At 43.7% G+C, this 20,052-nt stretch overlaps 3 protein-coding genes across 3 annotated transcripts; all 3 read right to left on the bottom strand.

Moving 5' to 3' along the window:
• Positions 1-1,927: 1,927 nt before the first annotated feature.
• Positions 1,928-2,460, bottom strand: LOC116265278 (uncharacterized). The gene has a single exon (XM_031645832.2). The coding sequence runs from the start codon at positions 2,421-2,423 to the stop codon at positions 2,019-2,021; it is 405 nt and encodes a 134-aa protein (XP_031501692.1). The 5' UTR covers positions 2,424-2,460; the 3' UTR covers positions 1,928-2,018.
• Positions 2,461-5,335: 2,875 nt separating this feature from the next.
• Positions 5,336-7,246, bottom strand: LOC116266329 (aquaporin PIP2-5-like). The gene is made up of 4 exons (XM_031647495.2): positions 6,546-7,246; positions 6,166-6,461; positions 5,719-5,859; positions 5,336-5,547 (listed from the first exon to the last, which is right to left on the bottom strand). Exons 1-4 carry the CDS (start codon positions 6,841-6,843, stop codon positions 5,434-5,436), a joined length of 849 nt encoding a protein of 282 aa, XP_031503355.1. The 5' UTR covers positions 6,844-7,246; the 3' UTR covers positions 5,336-5,433.
• A 2,713-nt stretch (positions 7,247-9,959) lies between these two features.
• LOC116265384 (pentatricopeptide repeat-containing protein At4g30700-like) lies at positions 9,960-14,803 on the bottom strand. Its single transcript, XM_031645956.2, is given in 4 exon segments — positions 9,960-10,326; positions 11,239-12,710; positions 12,713-13,217; positions 13,219-14,803. Coding segments are annotated over 3 exon segments (2,412 nt in total). The 5' UTR covers positions 14,614-14,803; the 3' UTR covers positions 9,960-10,326; positions 11,239-12,198.
• Positions 14,804-20,052: the final 5,249 nt, after the last annotated feature.

Here is a 20,052-nt window from a genome sequence, read left to right as displayed (position 1 = left end):
TCAGCAGAAAAGGATCTAGGAAATCCATTGAGAGGGCTCCGTCAGGAGAGCCAGAACAGGCGTTCCTCCAGAATATGAATCAGTTAATAGTCTTTAATACACTAAATCTGAGGACAGAAACGACTTCAAGTTGATTTTTTGCTCCTAAAGTTTCAATGGCTGAAAGAAGCAGGGCAGCAGAGGGATAGCAGAACCTTTTTTTCTTCTTTTATCTTTTTTTTAATTAATATATGAAAATAGAAGAAGGGTCAAGAAATATCTCTCCTCAGCCAGTATGACACGATCAAACACGAGAAACCAAAAGGGAGAACGGTAATAGCTGATATCAGGCAGGATTTCTAAATTAGCAGTTGATCGACTATTTACTGGTAAAAGGAACCGAAAAAATGAAGGAGAGAGAGAGAGAGAGAGAGAGAGAGATGACCTCCACAACAGAAACAACAATAGCAGCACGAGAGAATCAGGAATAATTCGCTGAGTAGGATGAGAATCCAGTTGGTGGTGGGGATGGGAGGTCCATCGGCCTTGTCGGCGTCGGACTGCACTTGGGGGGTATCATCGCCGACGTCCGATGGCAACAGCAGGAAGGAAGAAGAGTTGTCGGGTTTGGGATGAGGGGAGGGGGAGGAAGAGGAGGCAGAGGTGTTGTGGCGCTGCCGCCGCTGTCTGTCGCTCTTCATTCTTTGAAGGTTGCGGTCGAGGTTCTTGAGGTAGTCCCACTTGAAGGAATCCCTCAACCGAAACGAGGGCCAAAGATGCATCTCCTCTCTCTGGCTCTCTCCCTGTTCTGTGAGGTGAGTGGCGGGCGCTAAAATGATTGGCCGATGCAAAGAAGACGCTGTCATCCCCTTCTTCTCATACCATTTTTTGAATTACTCGTCGCATCAAAATTGGGAGAAAAAGAAAAACAAGGATAAGAGGTTCTGGGGATTGGCACATCGCGTATCCACGGGAAGATTAACCAAATATAGATACATATCGGTGAGAAAGGTTGATCTCAAACCACGGGTAACATCCGCACATAATTTCCAGTTCCGGATTTGTGGAGAGGGTTGATCGAAGGTAAGGGTCCACTTAGCCCCAAAGTCAACCACCTGAATGCTGGATGCCTGTAAGGTTTTGAACTTAATTCAACTTACAGTGCGGCCATTTCTTAACAGAGAATTTCAGAAAAGAAAAAAAGTGTTGAGAAACATTCAGTAGGTTAGGTTCTACAAGAGTGGCAAGACGCCCGATCACCCTGCATTTTTCTATTAATCAGTTCTTATTTTAGGACGTGTAGATTTTATCTGGATGATGCGGGGCCTTTCAAAACTGATTCTTCCCGAGTACCGTGATCCAACAGTGGAAGAATTTCTGCTTATCGGTACCTCACAATGAATTAATTTATGCAGTTCCTAGAAAGAGAACTTCCCCACCTGCAAAATGGGGAGCTTAAGAATATGAATAAGATGGAGTTAACTATTACTGAGGGCATTTGACTATAACACTGTTGGCAAAAAGGAAAAGGAGAGCCATCAACAGCAATAATAATAATGATACTGTTGGGAAGGATATAAGTTTATTGTAATAATGATCATAAGAGTTTTATATAATATCATGTTTTCGTAGCCTTGAATTTGAAATGCAAAAGTAGCCGTTATAATTGTTGGGTTCAACCAACACAAGGAAGGTGAGGCAGATTGGCGTTCTCCAGCTGCAAAGAGCAGGTGGAGTGTGCTGATCTACACCGACCACCATTCATTTGGTGTTGAACGTCCGGACCCATCCCTTTTGATTGTCGGACCGTCGGTGTTTCCGGACGGATCCCGTGCCTCACACCTACCAATCCAATCACCATGGATGGATGGGTGAGCTTAATTTTCCTTTTCATTTTCGCTTTTATAACCAAAACATGAGCGATAGACACATGGAAGGAAGACTGCAGTTAGCCAGCAACTAATGTGATTGATGCTACCTCGCTACTTGAAATAGAAAAAAAAGGATGAACATAATTAGGAGGTTCGATGCTGCATAATTCAAGGAGCCGGTTTCGCAGGTTGTGCCGCACTAGCGTCACGCCGGCGAGCGACGAAGACATAGTAGGCAGACAGCGCCAGAAGCACCAGGAAGAGCAACGTGAAGAAAATACCAACTGCTCCTGCCGCTCCAATTCCATGGTTACTGCCCGTTGCTTCGCTTCCCTCCACCATCACCTGCCTCCCACGTATCGGGGTGGCATTCGGCTTCACGGACGACTCTGGGGACATCTTCTCCCTGGACGAGGTGGGCGGCGCCTGGGGATTGAAGAACTCCACCGCGCTTGGTGACAGCTGAAGAGGAGGTTGGTAGGCCAAGCCATGAGGTGCCCTCAAGGGGACCCCGGACTCTGGCGATTGTGACAGAAAGAAGGAACAGAATGAGAAGAGGAACAGGATCCCCATGAAAGAGATGATGAGGAGATGGAGGGGAGGTATTGGGGTGGGAGCTGGTTGCTTTTATATATAGCCAGGGCATGCATCGAATGCCAATTATGGTTTGCTTGCGAAGGCGTATTGCTCCCCGCCATCAACACGGGATGGTGGTGGCGCTTAAGCTACTCCTTGCGAATGCATTTTAATCCCAAACAGGTCTTTCTTTGCATATAATTGCATTTGGCGCGAAACAATGGCAAGAAGCTAGCGCCCGAGGTCAAATCTTGGTCCTGCACTAAACTCATGAATCGGGCACCAAACTAGATGAACCTTAAAGTGATTTTAGACATGTAAAACTCGTTTGTAAAAAGATCACCTTGTGAGAAGGTGCAGTAAATTAAGAGTGGAAGAAGAAGATAGATTGTGTTTTTGAAACACGTTCTTAAAATGCATATTCCGAAGAACATTATGTGATTGTGTACATAGTATACTATGTTAATTTACTTGAAAGGAAAATGATGAAGTTGTCGAAGTATATGTGATTTTGTCAAACACTTTTTATTTGTTCGCAGTTCGCACTCAGAAAGTCTTTACGTATACCATCTTATACGCTCGCCGCGCAGGTTAGCTCCCTTATTGGCATCTTCAAGGCAAATAGCTGGAACTCCAAGTAGACGTCTTCGGTGTTCCCCTACTCGGATGTTGTAATTATATTTTAATCCATACATACAGATGAGGGCTCCTATTAATAACGTGCAAGGAACTTTAATTTGTTTAATTTTTAAGAGAAAGTGGGGGCAAGCCGTTCGCTTGCGTCTGGATTCAGGATGGTGATGACAAACAAGCTCGGTTCGGCAATCATATTGCCAACAAACGACCATGTTTGCTGTATATACATATATAATGTGGCTTTTAGTTTGGCACTAGTTATTAACACCAAGTGTAACTCAGGAGATCGATGCTTAATCAAAAGCAGAACATTAATTCTTCACCTACTGTCTACTGCAATGCAGTTGACTCGGAACACCAAATAAAGTTGCGGAGCAATGAAAGTTAACAGCACTTGTGATTGTGATCGACGATTATATACTAGGTACGTAGGAGCAGTCTCACATATATTGTGCGAAGACGGTGAAATTCATAAATAAATAAAAAAAAAAAGACAGTACACACCACACGTACGTACGTAACATTGAATTCATTGATAAAATTGAGAAGCCTAACTTGGTGCAGTCCCCAGGGTGTCCTTGCAACTCTTGTGACGCTGGTAAATTAATTTATCATTAATTGGGAGGAGGCGGGGGGCGCCCTATCCCGCCCTCCAATCCATCATTGCGCTCTTCGGCCTTTTATTCCTTCATCGACTGAGCGTGACCCAGTCACGCTTGCTTTGTCTCCAAGTCTAATAATGCTCGTATGTTTGTATTCATTACAATCCGCAAATTCCCGAGGGAAACCCCTTTTCCACCCCCATCGCCGATTCACCTTTACTTTGTTGATATTTCCGTCTTTCTTCTTATTTATAATTTTATCAAGAATTTTAGCTTTTTCTTGTTTTTATTTCTTCTCCATACTTGGAGTAACATTTTAAAGTTTAGTTTACATAGAAATCTTCAAAAGAGGTTGGTATAGCTATTTGTTGTTATAGTTTTTTTAACTTTTTTTTTTTTTTAATTGAAACCAAAACTGTTAGATTTACAAAATTAAGAGCCCACGTCCGAGAATGGTTGGGTCCTTACACCTGAACAAACATAAAGAAAACATTTTACTTTCATATGTGAATGATGATAGAGGACCTCGCATGACCAGAAATCCATATCAAACTGATGCCAAGCCAATGACAAGGAGGGGGAAAAAAAAAAAAGAACAAGAAAGGAATGATCACAATACTTCTCCTCAAATTTGTTTTCTCTTCCAAAGTTATTTAATTCCATCCACAGGTTTCCCAAACCAGGATCAAACCTTTGGATATGTACATGAGACATTTCCATGATGCGAAATCTTACGGATTTAGGAGTTACAAGTAGGTGTGGAGACAGAGACCATTTTACAGAATGCTGTTTAACTATCGAAATCAACAAATGATTTACAAAGAGCCCCCACAAATGGTAAACGTTATGTAACACATGAAAGGATGAAAAGCACTCCCATCCTATCTGAAATTCTCTATTACTTTTCCTTACCTTTATTTTCGGCATGCTAAAATCAGTATGGTTTTCAGCTACTCTCTCTCTCTCTCTCTATAGTGCTCGATGAAGGTGCGACTTTTCTTTTATTGTGACAATGGTTTTCTTTCATATTTTTCTATTCAAAGAAGTTTTTTTCTTCGCAACAATTTTGTTTTCCATTGCCTTACATTTACTTTTAAGGTTATTCTAGAAGTACTGCTGACGCGCATTCTGCTTTCACAAGACCATTTGGGAGTCGTTCTAAAATGCGTTTCAGTTTCAGAAAACCCCGCAAAACATGGATTCTCCTGCTCCCTCTATGCAACGAGGCAACCACCACTGACTACCCAAGGTTACGGAGGTCTTAGACTCTGCCTCCCTCCATCTCCCCCTCTCACGATCATTCTCTTGAACTTTCAATGCCCGTGCACCAAAATCAATTGCCTCGTAACTGAAACTTAAGGCAAACAAAAATAAAAACGTACCGCAATTGATTGCATCGAAGACCAAATTTGAGTCCCTAAGGTTAGAACGATTTTGAGCTTCAACAGAGGAAAGATGAGATAGCGAGAGATGAAAATTCATTCAAACAAGACACGAAGGGGGCAGCGTCATTTGGTTCGCAAGGAGCTTCAATGGTGGCATCGAAAATTAGTGAAGCAGATGTCGAAGTCAAATTGTTGTAACTGCAATACTTTGAAGAGGGCCCTCGTTTTAGTTGTTGAATGGATGTGACCAGTGCGCGTGCGCGTGCCTAATTCATTGGCAGACAAATTAAGCAGCAGAAGCATTTTATTTCATACTGTGAACCCCAAGTTTTGACAGTGAATCGTGCCTCTCGTGCACGCGCAGAGAGAGAGAGAGCCCAGTCGTTAATTAGGGTTGCTGCGGAACGAGCCCATAGCCCTGGCAGAGGCCCTTAGGATGTGCTGGTGATAAGCAGCAGCTATGGCGGCTCCGGCGAATGGTCCCGCCCAGAAGATCCACTGTGCAATTAATGTCGCCCCGACGCCATAACAAAGAGTGAAAACAAACCAGAATTAGTGGTCGGCCGGAAAATGTCCACAAAAATTCTGCAGCCGTCAGCCACGATCGACGGTTGTGTCTCTAAATACAGTAAGGGGTGTGGCGATGAAATAAGAATATTGGGGACTCACATGAACACGCCAAGTCTCCTCGTGATTGTAGATGACGGCAGCCCCCAAGCTGCGAGCGGGGTTAATGCCTGTTCCCGTCAGGGGGATGGTGGCCAGATGAACCATGAAGACGGCGAACCCAATGGGCAGCGGCGCCAGCACCTGTTGGAATCGCCCAAAGTAACTAATTAATGGGCTTATTCGTGAATGTGCATGTTTAGGGTGTTGTTCCACTGAATTTCTCCGAGAAATTCTCACGAAGCCTTTCTTTTCTAGTTTATGTTGTGTACGTTCAATAAACTTTGGCAAAGGGAATTTCAAATTAGGACGTGTCACGGGGGCGAAAAAATGGATAATAGATGTTCGACTAATAATATTAAGCACGCATGACTTTCCCATGCATTAAGACAAGAAGCTGAGACTCCCTCTACTGAGGATTAATGGAGGGGAGAGAGAGAAGCGGCATACTGGAACGTGGGAGTCGCGCGCGTTTCGCTTGGGGTCGGTGGCGGAGAAGACGGTGTAGACCAGCACAAAGGTTCCGATGATCTCCGCAGCAACTCCGACGCCCCTGGAGACGCCGGACGCGAGACCGTTGGCGCCACCGCCGTAGCGGACGTAGTTGGCAGACTGGAAGCCCTTCACCAGACCAACACCGCAGATCGCACCTAGGCACTGAGCCACCATGTACATCACCGCCCTGACCAAGGAGACCTTCCTCGCCAGCAAGAGACCGAAGGTGACCGCCGGGTTTATGTGTCCCCCTGGTAATCATTATAATAAAACAGTGAGGCAGGTGCGACCAGCTACGCTACACACACACACCGTCGAAAGAGAGAGAGAGAGACCTGATATGCCGGCGGTGCAGTAGACGAGGATGAAAATCATGCCGCCGAAGGCCCAGGCGATACCCAGAATGCCAACGCCGGCACAGGGATCGGTTGATGTGGCCGCCTGGTGTTTGTACCCTATTACGGTGGCCACCGTAATGTAGAGGAAGAGGAGCGTGGCGATGAACTCGGCGATGAGCGCCCGGTACAAGGACCATCTGGTCAGCTCCTCGGCGTCGATGAGCGGGGCAGGCGGAGGGTCCGCGTAATCCCTCCCGCCCATATCCGTCGTCCCCCCTTCAACGCCCTTCCCCATTGCGGCTCTCCCTCTCTCTACCCTTGACTTGGGAGCTGCTGCTGTGTCTGAAAGCCGACCGAGGGTGTTGGTGTTTAGGTAGAATAAGTTGATGCTACGCCGAACGCTCTTATTATATTTATGGGAAGAGGGTGAGACTGAAGGTGGTTACTCACCAAAGTTGTATCTGCAGAAAAATGCCGACCAGACCGACTTATCGCGTCATAGTGGGGGCAGCCACCGCTGGCGCTGTCCCCTCCTCCTTCTCCTCGACGTCATCCATGCATCAGGTTTTCGCCATCTCACATCCCTCCTCCCACGCTCAGTGTCAGTGCTAGTGCTTCTGATTTTGACAAGAGGGCCAGCGGAGTGGGTGGCGTCTCTCGACCACCGCCGGCGGAGCCACGCGCGGTCTGGCGAGGAGTCCAACCGATCGTCGAGCGCCGGACCATACGTCTACCATGGCAACCCCTACATTCACCCTTCTTATTTTAAATAATGGACCAAGTTTTGACCGCGACCGTTGCCAGCTCCTTTCTCTTACTCTTTGAGAAGCAAATGCCTGCGCAATTTTACGTAACTGTTCCGAGTTCCCACCGTTCCATTCCCTGCTGAAGACAGGGACGTTTGTGTTATTACTGGTTCGACCCCTCCTCGTTATGTCAATTATTCACAACTCACTCACGCATACAAACACACTCTTGTTCACAACACACGCACATACTTTCTCTCTCTCACTCTCTCTCTCTCTCATACAATATAGTATTATTGATGATGACCTGCGACTGCATATTTCCACGTTATGTAATCTTGGCATCGCCTTTTTGTCATGCACCTTTCGACGCTACTGTTTTCGCTGGCACAATGACATTTGCTGGACCATATATATGGCAAAAATAAGTGCATTGACCGACCTTTATACGTCAGATTCACTATCGACCACATTCCATAATTTAACTTAACATTCGTTTGACTTAACCTTCACAAACATAAAAGTGTCCGTACCACTGGTAGTAAATCGTTGTCCCGGTTCAGTAACTTTTGTAGGACTTATATATATCTCTTTTAACCATTCTGTTTTGGGTTCGCATGAGCCAAATTCTTTTTCGTTTACCTACACAATATATTTAAATATAAAATTATCCATTTTAACATGACATTTATTTATTTATTTACTTTGTTTCTTCATGGAATTTGTTGCATCATATGTGTTGCTGACCGCCGGGTAAAGCCAAGTTCGTTTTTTAAGGCAGCCAAACTGAATGCTGCAGGTCACATCAAATGGACAACAATTGATATACGTATATTTGTATTAGAGTTAACTGAAAGACATACAGATGCATTTTCTTTTCTCTAAAGTGTTAATTTAAAATTTGACCGAGAGCTATTTTTAGTAATACACAGGAAGTAGTTACTATGAACAATGCCTCGTTTAAAATTGTTTGATTCATAAAAAGGGAAAAAAAATTATTCATTGAGGACTCTCAGATATTATATTATGAGGCATTGATTTATGCATTGGGTCCAGCTACGGCCTCAGAGCTTCCTACACCACACCCTTGCCCAAGCGTGAGTTGGGTTGGGGCAGAGGAGAGTGGGAAGACAGCACACGGACACGCACTTCCTCCACCTTTTCTTTTTCCCTCTTCATCATCATTTGCTTTTGCTTTTGCTTTTCTTCCGCCCCCTCACAAGTCCTCAGTGTGCATGCGTGGAAACGGGTTAACAGGAAAGAGGTCCACATCATCGAGAGCCGCCCATTACTCGACAGCCACGAGGGAGGGTGGACGGCCAGAGGCAAGTCAGCGGGTGGAGCCGAGTAAAATTTACATTCGGTCCCGCAAAAAATTTTTTGAAATTTATATAGTGACCTTCCTTAAAAAAATTCCCTATCTCCGGCCGTCATCATCCTTTGGTTTGGCAGGCTGGCAGCTTCCAAATGCACCGATCCCGATAGAAACATATCTGGATTCCTTTGAAGATTTTAGATCAGATTATAAAGTTGCCACGGTCATTACCAAGATCAGTTAAATATCACAGAAGTCACTGAAAAGAAATCTTAAGCATTCCAAGTGTCACGGGCCGACTCTTTCGAGCCCTGCTTGGCCCGCGCGGCGCCGAAGGTTTCCTCAAAGCCTTCGACCAGCCTGACTCTCTCTTGAGTTAGCGGAAACGTTCATCAACCTGTTGAGACTGTGGACTAGACGAGGAGTGCAAAACACTCGACATACCATCACCCATGTTTTATCCCATTGTAGACCATCGGCAAGCCGTGGCCATGAGGCCCTGTCAGAACTTCGCCATTCCTCCAAGTGCCTATCTACATCCATGCGAAATTTGGGTAGGAGTAGACTTCCCTTGAGAGGAAGTCCCCAACCGAAGCCAGTTGACAACTATATGTCATTAAGTAAGGCGGCCGACCATCGCCTTACTCGACGACGAGCATTCACTTGCTCACTCCTGCGTGACTCTACGCGGTTGTGGAACGCAGCATATGCGTCCACTGGGGGAATTGTCCCTAACCCATGCGCACCCCTTTGTGCATCCAAACACTACGCGTGGGGAACCTATCAGATTCCCCAACGACGAACTTGCACTTTCAAATGGACTGTTCACCTTGATGCATTTATACGCTTCGTCGCTGCACATTCCACGTGCATTGCTTTCTGCTTGACTTAGCGTTCGATTGGATCTCACATGCTTCCTGAGCTTATACCTAAACTGGCCAAGCAGTATATCCATCTACTAGTTTGGCCGGACCAGACATAGTCAGCTAGTCAGCCGGCAACACCAGGACAGATTTAGCTAATTATCAAAATCTTACCGAAACGTTGGTAGGAAATCCCCATCCACTGCGTAAAATTTATCAAAGTCGCCAGCGTACGTTGTCTCCGTGCACTATCTAGCAGGGATCGGATGTGGATGTAAATATCATGTACCTTACCAGGGAGAGATCGTTTTCTTTCCAACCTTCTCCTTCATTTGTTTACATAGTATACCTCCAGTTAGATATGTAAACATCCGAACAAAACATAGCTGAGTTCAAATTCAATCATGCCAATCTACATCAATTTGTTTGACATCTGGATGATCCCTCAACGCAAGAAAATTGAAATTGAACGACAACATTCTGCAAATCAAACATAGAGGAGGCTTCATACTCAATACTAACATACGTTTCTACACCAAAAACAGAAAACCAACAATTGACTGGAAAAACACACACACACACACGTGTCCAGACTAGGCTCTGCAATGTATACACACAAACATGAACATAAAAAGGATTTGGTAAGCGAGGAACCTACTTTTGAGTGGCACAACAGACTAATCAACACTTTCCATCCTGCGCTACAAAAGCCCAGCCCTGATGCATCGCCAAACTGGCTAGTAGGGAAAGGTCTGTTAGGGTCCTTCAAACCTAATATATTTTCATTAGAAAATAGTTGCTTGTTGATGTTCGGGTGTCTTGAACTGCAACCTTGCATTTCATCCTCTTCCAATCTGAAAAGAAAGAGAACAACACTGTGAGATACTTTCACTTGACATTCATAAGATCTAGAAGCTAGGAAACGCCATACTACCACCTAGTAGTGGTTCACAGTGATTGCCACTCAAAACTTCATTTGGACTTGCAAGCAAGGAACTCTTTCTATTAGATTACAGAATTTCAACACATAAAAGCTATCATGTTGCACACACTGTCAAAGCTACAATTAACAAAACAATCTTTTGATCTAGAGAATTTACAGGCAGCAAAGCTCAAGAAGAAGTGAACTCTTTTCCAAACAAATAGAATTATTACTGACCATGACAATGCATTTGCACGTGTAAACACAAAAGAATGGATGATACATTATACTTATTAATGCAAGACAACATAGATCACCTCCATACTGGTTAACTAGTTCTTTACCCTGATCCTGAAGATATAACATAAATATTCACATGAGTATAAATACCTTAGATGTGCTCTCTCTCTCTCTTCCTCTGTCTTTCAAAACATCTATTTGTAATTGTTGCAAATAATTACATAGTAGTTAAGTTGTTTATTTCAGATGCCTAACTAATTAGTTGGCCAATATAAGCATAAAGAATTGTCACTCGGTAATTTACAATTTTCAGAAATCCAGGTGAGCAGCACCTACCTGAAATTATACCTACATGTCATGTCAAGAAAAGTGATCATTTGATTTCCACATATACAGTTGACTAGTCCACATTATCTGGAAGTACACTTTCTTACTACAGTATGTAGCTGATAACAAACACATCAGTTGATATCTGTGCTCAACTTTTCTACATATTTTTAAAGGAATAATTGATAGTCCAGAGACACCCTTGCAAGAAAATCTAACGTATCTTTTCAAAAGCCAACTAGTAAGAAATCTGTTCAAGAAGGCTACAAATACTGACCAGCGCCCACTAGGAGCGGCAGGAGCCTCCTAAACTCTGCGCAACCATATGTCACAGATGTTTTTCCTTCGGATGCCCCCTAGATCTCTTTTCTACCGATGTCAGCTAAAGGCTTCCTTGAAATGAAAGAATATAATCTGTGTCAACAAGCCAACATTGGCCAGTATTCACATACTAAACAATCTTGAAAGCAGCTAAGACTTAGTTGTTGATGATATCGACAGATGCCCCTAGTTTCCATTCTATAAATGGTGGAGATACGAGAAGTCTTCTCCTTTGATTTCCACCATAGATTACCTCTACCTCAGTCCTCCCAGAAATGGATGTTGTCTCCATTCCCGATGCTTTAGGATACCAGGTCTTTTCACGCACAATCACCCCACCCAAGCCAAGCCCTGGAATATGTTGTTCATTAGGCTGCTCCTTGATAGGTACATCTTTTAAATTGTTTTGACCACCAAGGGATGAGGTCGTGCTAGTTATTAGGCCCATGCTAGCCCCTTGGCCTTTCTGATAGGAAAAAGACCCACGCCTCCCTCTTCCTCCAGCTAGCAGATGCTGTTGCAACTGATTACATCTTTTTCACCTCATTCACATTCATGAAGCAAGAGCCGTCATTGAACTGCACTAAAATTTAATCCTGGTGATCTGCACATCTTAATAGTTTTTTATCCCAAGTTGAACAAGATGCCTCTCAACCTTTTAGTCCTCAGAAGTTTTAAATTTCTTGGCTATGCTCATCTGCTTATTCTCCTCGTCTTTAAAAGGCTTTCAAAGTCCCCTGAAATAGGGTGCCAGAGAAGTCAATTTAAAAGCCACGAGGAATTGATGCATGTTGCATAGAATACCAAGTCTTCGCCTCAATACACGGCTAGGCCTAAAAAACTACAATCATGTTCTAGCCCTAGGGCCCCCATAGACTGCTATCCCCTCTCATGTTGTAAAGACTGATGCTTTGTCTCACCAATAATCTCCACATGAACACGAGCCATCAGTAAAATGGTGGAACCGGTTTGCATCCCTCACTATAATAAGACGGTGCATCACTTTTGATATGAACTTTGTGGCAGTGTGACAATCTAGGCAAACCCGCAGGTTCTTGATAATCCTAATGGGTGTCCCAGGTTCGGTGCTAATCAGCCCAAGAGCGATGGCCAGCTTCTCACTATGAACGTTGAGCATGCTTTCCTTCTCCTCTTCCTCCACATCGTGCAAAGCCAAGTCGGTTGCAGCCCTGTAACCCACTTCCATCATCTTTCCAGCCAACTTCTCCAACATTTTGTATATTTCACTTGAACGAGGGTGGCTCCAGTCACCGGCTCTGAACGTATGCACCTTCTCATCTAGCTCGATGAGGGTATAGCCACGCGTTTTCATCATCTTCTTGCTCCGCACCAATTGACGGACTCCCGCGGCCTCCTGCCAACGCCCGCTCGTGGAGTACACGTTGGAGAGCAACACATGGTAGCCACGTTCTCCGGCTCCAACTCAAATAACCGCTCGGCAGCAAGGCTTGCGAGTTCAACGTTCCGATGAACCCTGCAAGCTGCAAGCATGGCTCCCCAAACACCTGAAGTAGGCCTTATGGGCATCGCCCTGATGAAATTGAGTGCATCATCAAGCCTACCGGCCCGGCCGAGAAGGTCGACCATGCAAGAGTAGTGCTCAATCTTAGGCAGTATCGAGTGATCGCAGGTCATTGATTGGAATAGCTGCCACCCTTGGCTCACTAGCCCGGCATGACTGCAGGCGAACAACAAGCCTACGAACGTGATGTTGGTAGGCTTTGTGCACAAACGCAACATATCCGAGAAGAGTTCCAAAGCTTCCTTGGCATGCCCATGCATCCCAAAGCCCGCTATCATGGCGTTCCAGGAAACAACGTTCTTGTTGCGCAATGCATCGAAAACATCAGGAGCCTTATCAACCTTCCCACATTTGGCATACATGTCTATTAGTGCAGTGGAGACAGACATTGTTGGAGTCGTAGCCCTTGCTGACGATCAGCTCGTGGATCCGTTTTTCGAGCATCAAGGCACCCAACTGCGCGCAAGCAGAGAGAATGCTGGCCATTGTCACCGGATTAGGCTCCACATCCTGCAATTGCATCTCCTGGAAAAGCTTGATGGCCTCCTCGGTACATCCCATCTGTGTGTAGTTGGAGATCATGGCATTCCACGACGCCAAACTTTTACCAGGGGTCTGGTCGAACAGCTGCCTTGCAGATTCCACGTTGTTGCATCTGGCATACACAATCATGAGGGCAGTAGCGATGGACGTGTTCTGGTCCATGCCCGCCTTGACCGCATATCCATGTATAGAACTCGACAACATCAAATGCCCAAATGGTGAGAAGACTGGAATTGCGGCCACAATGGTGCTGAAATTCACACAAGCACCTACAGTAGCTCTCATTTTGGTAAACAAGGAGATGGACGCTTCGATGTCCGCGTTGAAGGAATACAGGGAAATGATTGCGTTCCAAGATATAGTGTCACGATTCTTCTGCGTCTGGTTGAAAAGGAACGAGGCATCTTGGACGTCTCCGCATTTTCCATACATGGAAACAAGGCCGGTGATGACACAAGCGTGAGAGTCGAACCCTATCTTGATGGAAAGGCAATGTATCTTCCTCCCAAGTTCCAATCCCTGCAACTCTGTAGCTGCTGGAAGAAGGGCGGAGAGGGTAGTGCCGTCGAACGCTTCCCCAGAAGATACCATCTGCTCGAATAGGCTCAGAGCTTCTTCAAAACAGCAGTTTTGGACAAGCCCGGAAACCATGGTGTTCCATGAGACTGTATCACGCTCAGGACACCTGTCGAACAGTTGGCATGCAGAGTTCAGATCCTGGAAATTCAAATACAAGGCGGTAAGGGCGGAGGAGACGAACCGGTCTAGTCCAAACCCATGGAGTATGGCGTGGGCATGAAGCTGCCGACCAGGCTCGGGCGACCGGAACGCGGTGGAGGAGGAGACGACAAACGCAAATGTGAAGTTGTCGGGGGAAAGGCGACGAGAGAGAAGGCAAGAGTAGAGGGAAAGGGCAGAGACAGGGGACACGTGTTGAGCGTGAGCTCGAAGAAGGACATTGAAGAGAAAGAGGTCGGGGTTGGGAGTAGCGGAGAAGAGGGACTGGGCTTGGGAGAGGCGGCCGAAGTCGGAAAGCCTGTGGATGAGCTTGGTGGCAACAACTAGATTCTGTTGCAGGCCGCCGACGATGATGTGAGACTGGATCTGGTTCAATTGGTCGAGGGTGAAGCAGTCCTTAAGGAGCCGCAGGTAGGTGCAGAGGTCGGGACTGCTTCTCAGTCTACTACTACTACTCAGGCTGGGTGTTGAAGAAGAAGAAGAAGAAACCACCTTCCTGCAAAACATCAGAGGCAGCCGAAAGAAGGCGAGGAGGTCCAGTCATGTGGTCTGATAGCCTGGATGGTAGGTTAGTGCTTAGAGGCTGGAGCCTGCTCCATAATCAGGTCAGCTTAATGTCGTTTGATAACTGTACCTCCGGACGGAACAAACGCGACGTTCTGTCCACCACCACTTTCATGTTCGTGCTTTCACTTGTGTTTTCAGTTCATAGGTTTGATGGTTTTAGGAACGAAACACCGGATCTGTGTTGCGTGGCCTATTTTGCCTATTGTATCGGTTCTTTGATAATAAAAACATCTTTTTTGTTAGTGTTGCTTGTCCTCAATTTAACTAAAACTAAAAAAAATTATACATTAAAAATGATTTGCTTAGTATGACACAGTTAGCATCATCTTTTTTCATTCCATATTCTTTTATCATTCGGTTTCAAGTAGAGTGAATTTGGTGGATATATCTACAATGGGAATAAACTTCATTTAAACTAAAAAACGTGAATCAAGCATCTGAAAGGCATAAAAAAAAGGTTCGGGTGTGAATGGCTTAAGACGCCAATCTCAAAATCACCCGATGAGCGGTCAGCCATATATTAGTCTATTCTCACTTCTTCTCCAAAGTGCATTTAAACTAATTGGACATAAAAATTTCTTTAACTACTCTCTCGCTCTTTCTCTGTGTGTGTTTTTCAGTTTCCCTCAAACATTAAAGAAATCACACATGAAAAGTGCAAGACTAAAATAAGGGGAGAAAAACCACACATCAAAACCAGGAAAAGCACAGGCAAAATTAAGGAGAGAAGGTTGACAGCATCTGACAAAGAATCATTTTTTTCTAAGAAGCAATCTTTTCTCTAGTGATCCTTCGTGTTCAGTTATATGGGAACATGTTCAAAGTGATCAATCTTTTTAAGATCGAGAAATAGTGTAGGTACAAAACATTTCAACACATGTACAATTCGATCCGATTTACAACATCAAACATTGAGCAGTGCTCCCCCCTTCATCAAACATTAAGTAGAGGAACGACGGGCACATGAGAGAATCAAGGGTTGCAATATTGTCAGTGCATCCAATGAGCAACAGAACCACAAAAAGGTATTCTACAAATAACTCGGCAATAAAAGTACCTCCATCAATTTGCTTGACATCTGAATGATCCCTCAATGCAGGAACAGGAATTGAAATGACAAACAACATTCCGCAAATCAAACATAGAGGAGGCTTCGTACTCAATACTAGCATACGCTTCTCCACCGGAAACAGAAGGCCAACAATTGACTGGAAAAAAACATGCGTTCAGACCAGGCCTTGCAATAGATACACACAAACACAAAAAGGACTTGGTAAGCCAGGAACCTACAGCAGACTTATTAACACTTTGCATTCTCCACTTCAAAAGCCCAACCGCTGATGTATCACTAGATTGGCCGGTAGGGAAAGGCCAGTTAAGGTCCCCCCAAACCTAGTATATTTTCATCAAAATAATTCCTTCTTGTTGTTGGGGTGAGTCTTGAACTGCAACCCCGCATTTGATCCACTTTCAATATGAAAAGGAAGAGAATGACACTTTCAACACTCTTACTTGACATTCATGATGTTTAAAAGCAAGGAAACGCCATACTACCACCTAGTTATGGTTCTTATTGGTTGCCAGGCAAAAAAAAAAAAAAAAAAATTCATTGGACTAACCAGCAGAGAATACCTTCTATTAGATTATAGAATTTTAACACACAAAAACTGTCAAAATTGATGTTGCACTATATCAAAGTGACCATTGACACAAAGCAACCTTTTGTTCCGTATAATTTACAGGCAGCAAAACTCAAGAGACGTGAACTATTTTCCTAACAAACAGCATTATTACTTATCATGACAATGCATCTTCACATATGCAAACACAAAAGGATGGATAGTAAACTATACTTATTAATAATCCAAGACAACCTATATCACCTCCATACTGGTTAACTACTTCTTTACCTGATCTAGAATATAAAAAAAAAATATTCATATAAATATAAATACATTTATATGAATTTATATCGTTGAAGCTACTTCCAATTCTGGTAGAACAAGACAACGGCGGAGACATAAAGCCACCTTTTTCCACTGTCTTCTTCTCCATCTGAAGAGAGAGAGGAAAGAGAACAGGCACACACAGCACACGTGAGGAGAAAGGTTATCAGAAGCCAGCAGAACATTTAGCTTCTACTTTTGTAAGGAGAAACGGTTGCACTTTATATTAAGAAAGTCTATAAATACCCAAAATAAAAATGTAGAACTTGTTCTTGTCCATTTCGCTAGCTTGTCTCTTCATAACATCCTTGGTTTCATTTGTCTTGCTCTGCATAACTAGCTTGTGAAGCCTTTCTTCAAGGCTCTCCATTTCACAGTACTACTGCTTGACTTGTGCAACAGTTACGCTTTCTTTGTGACCAAGAGATATTACTTCATCAGATGCAAAAAATCAACACAAAAGCCATCCTGCAAACGGCTTCTTCATCAAGTGAAGGGGGAAATTCAGGAATGGCAATATGCATCTATAGAAGGAGATAGTGCATACATACGTACACACACACGCAGACACAGACACAGACACATGAAACTCAAAGATAATTCAAGAAAGCCAGTGTTACAGCTCTATTCTTTTAATATGGGTTTTTTTGGTCAACTGCAAAAAATTAAGAGTGTTATTTAAAATTTCGATTTTATTCTCTTCTGAAAATTATAGAAGCTTATTCTGAAAATTGAGATTGGTGGCCATTTCTTAAGTGATTTCTGCCAATGTTTGTGAGGGGTGGGGGGAAGCATATGATAGGACCAGAATTGCTAACTGTAGACAATCTTTAGTGACACATGCACCCGATGCAAATGCACGGGGGCATATGCATAATAACACCATCGCGATGCATCGGGCCGGTGTTAATGGTGGGGATCTCCATGATTCATGGAGGAGATGGAATATATGTATATATAGAATCAAATCGGGTCAGCCCTACATCTATGTACTGCATTAGGAGACAAAAAGTTGTAAGCTACTTTCACATCCTCACTTTATGTGAGCATATCTTAGTGAGGAATATTCAGTACTACATTAGAGATATTAATATGTTAGCCTTTTGGATGAAATATCGTAGTTATATGCATGCTTCTAACTTGTAACTAATCATGGCCCTTCATTCATGGCCACTTGGAATCCTGGTGAATCAGAATCATATTATTCCTCAGGATTGCCGTCAAAATGGTTTCTTATCCTTCTCTGTGGGGATCGATATTAATTTGAGGCACATACGTAGTGCATCTACTGTTTGCTTGGGTAGTTTTCCCTACGTCCCGAGTCCACCCCACTTGATCGAATAGCAATCAGTTTTGCCGAACAATTATTTATTCACAGCCTGCACCTAAAAACCATCGATTTGATTTTAGAAAATATGACCATATATAAAGGATCAATAATTTATTGGGAACCTTGCAGACTTTGTGGGCATGATTTCAAAAGCGGGACTTAGGCTGATGGATTTTGTAGGGCTGCCTAATCTTTACAACTAACCATCAAAAGAAGGCCTGCCTCTACTATTGCTAGTCACAACTTACTCAAGTAAAGTGAACCGACGGAATAAAGTCCGGTGGCTTTATTTGTAGCTTCACAAACAGCCAGTCCGGTGTTGTCCATCTAACATTTCGCCGGATGAGGATCAAAGAATATTCCCAAAAAAATGTGAAGACGAATGGGCATTAAAGAAGAAACAGGTAGTTTCTGCCGTAGATATATGGTGCACATGTAGAAGTGGTAGTTTCTGCCGTATATGCGTATGGCTTCTTAAAGAAAAGAAAGGTGCCATATTCCGCAACTCGATGGAGAGGGAGGGAGGGAGAAGTAGAGAAGTCTTCTTAATTTTCATTCATAAGTAAACCACCAAAGCGATGTGGATCCAGCAAATTAATGAATATAAGAGCACTGAAAAAAAGGTGTCTGCGATAATGAATAATGGGCCATCACTGCTTTGAATTTTGTGGCCATCTCCTCATCATCAGCCAAGTCTCCCCATCGAGGATGTGGACGACGTCAAGGGCCGCTGCGAACCGGACTCTTGCCGTCTTCATTAGTTTCATTCATACCTCTCAGCCGGACATCTCTACTTTACGATTCATTGTAATCGTTTTCAGGCAAATGATTTAAGACCCCAATACGTATTATTGCGTGTCTCCATGGCCATTCCGCTCTTTGCATAACTTCACTTCGACAGTTTGAATGGACAATGTAGAATATCCAAAATCACAAAAATTAAGAAAAGAAACAGCGAAAGTTTAACCCACATATTTCATTAGTTTAATACAATTCCGATATTAGATTTTTTTTAAGAGTATCATCATATTTATTTTAAAAAAGAGCATTTTGGACAAGTGGACAGCAAAAGCCACGCATGCACCATGCATGTACAGTTGAAAACAAGTAACACCCATGATACCGGATTTGACCCACACGCTACGAGAACCGTATTTTTTGCCAAATGCGCCTTGGCAGTGTGAGTCGTGAGTGTCACCACCACAATTTCTGAATGGGGAGAAAGTGAGGCCGTGCTCCTTGTTGATTACCTTCAACTGCATGCTCGATAGCTAGCTTCAAAACATATTCGTGCAGTGTGTACATAGTCACGCTCCCCTCATTTTTCTTTTGCTTCATCTTCGAGATGCAAGAATCCGGTGGCGGCAGCAACTAAAGGAGACTACAAGCGGCTAGCTTTCAAACGGTCCCGTCCCTCCTGCCTACCCATCACAAAAAACCAAAGGAAAGGATCGACACGCTAGTCGCCACAATCATTATTACTAGATTGACTTTATCATTTCAGCTTTCAACAATTACAATTTATTATGGAACACGGATTCCGGTTATCTGGATCTAAGATATATAGATGCTGTGTAATTGCCGGTTTGTAGTGCTATAGGTTACAATGACGGCGCCGGATTTCTCCATCTAATAAGCCAAATGCAACTGCAACAGGACTTGTACTTCTTTCAGAAACAGGGTTGTCCATAGTTTTCAAGTGATCATTTTAGCTGCCAAGAACTTATTGGAAATGTCGCTATATATTTTGCAACAAAGGATATGAGAAACCGTCTTTGATGAATGTGCATATATGTTTGTGGTTTGTGTTCGTGCGCCTGAAATTTGCCAGCAGGTTCATTATGTTTCGGTTCGACTTTAAAGAATTGTTCCATACCATCTTTCTTTATTTTGGTGTTTGCAGGGGATGCGTCCTTGTTTTCTTTTGTTTTTCTTCTCTCTCTCTCGTTTTTGTTTCTTCTTTAATGGGTGGCTTCCATTTTCTGTTCTGTTTCTGGTATGATTTGTCAACTAGTTGTCTTCACTTATTTCTTGGTATTTACAGATCGGAAAAACTGCCGGCATGGTTTTACGGTCAGCAACCCAAGAAGGTGTAGATGGTGA

This window comes from Nymphaea colorata, chromosome 12 (genome assembly GCF_008831285.2).
Source record: "Nymphaea colorata isolate Beijing-Zhang1983 chromosome 12, ASM883128v2, whole genome shotgun sequence".
Lineage (NCBI taxonomy): Eukaryota > Viridiplantae > Streptophyta > Magnoliopsida > Nymphaeales > Nymphaeaceae > Nymphaea > Nymphaea colorata.
This window is presented reverse-complemented; position numbering and strand designations above follow the sequence as displayed.

What these genes read in the sequence shown, in the direction of transcription:
- LOC116265278 (XM_031645832.2), bottom strand. Translation starts at nt 2,423, where the DNA reads ATGGGGATCCTGTTCCTCTTCTCATTCTGTTCCTTCTTTCTGTCACAA.
- LOC116266329 (XM_031647495.2), bottom strand. Translation starts at nt 6,843, where the DNA reads ATGGGGAAGGGCGTTGAAGGGGGGACGACGGATATGGGCGGGAGGGAT. An exon ending in CTGCACCGCCGGCATATCAG is followed by an intron (nt 6,462 to 6,545) that starts GTCTCTCTCTCT and finishes AATGATTACCAG; the next exon opens with GGGGACACATAAACCCGGCG. An exon ending in CGCGCGACTCCCACGTTCCA is followed by an intron (nt 5,860 to 6,165) that starts GTATGCCGCTTC and finishes CGATTCCAACAG; the next exon opens with GTGCTGGCGCCGCTGCCCAT.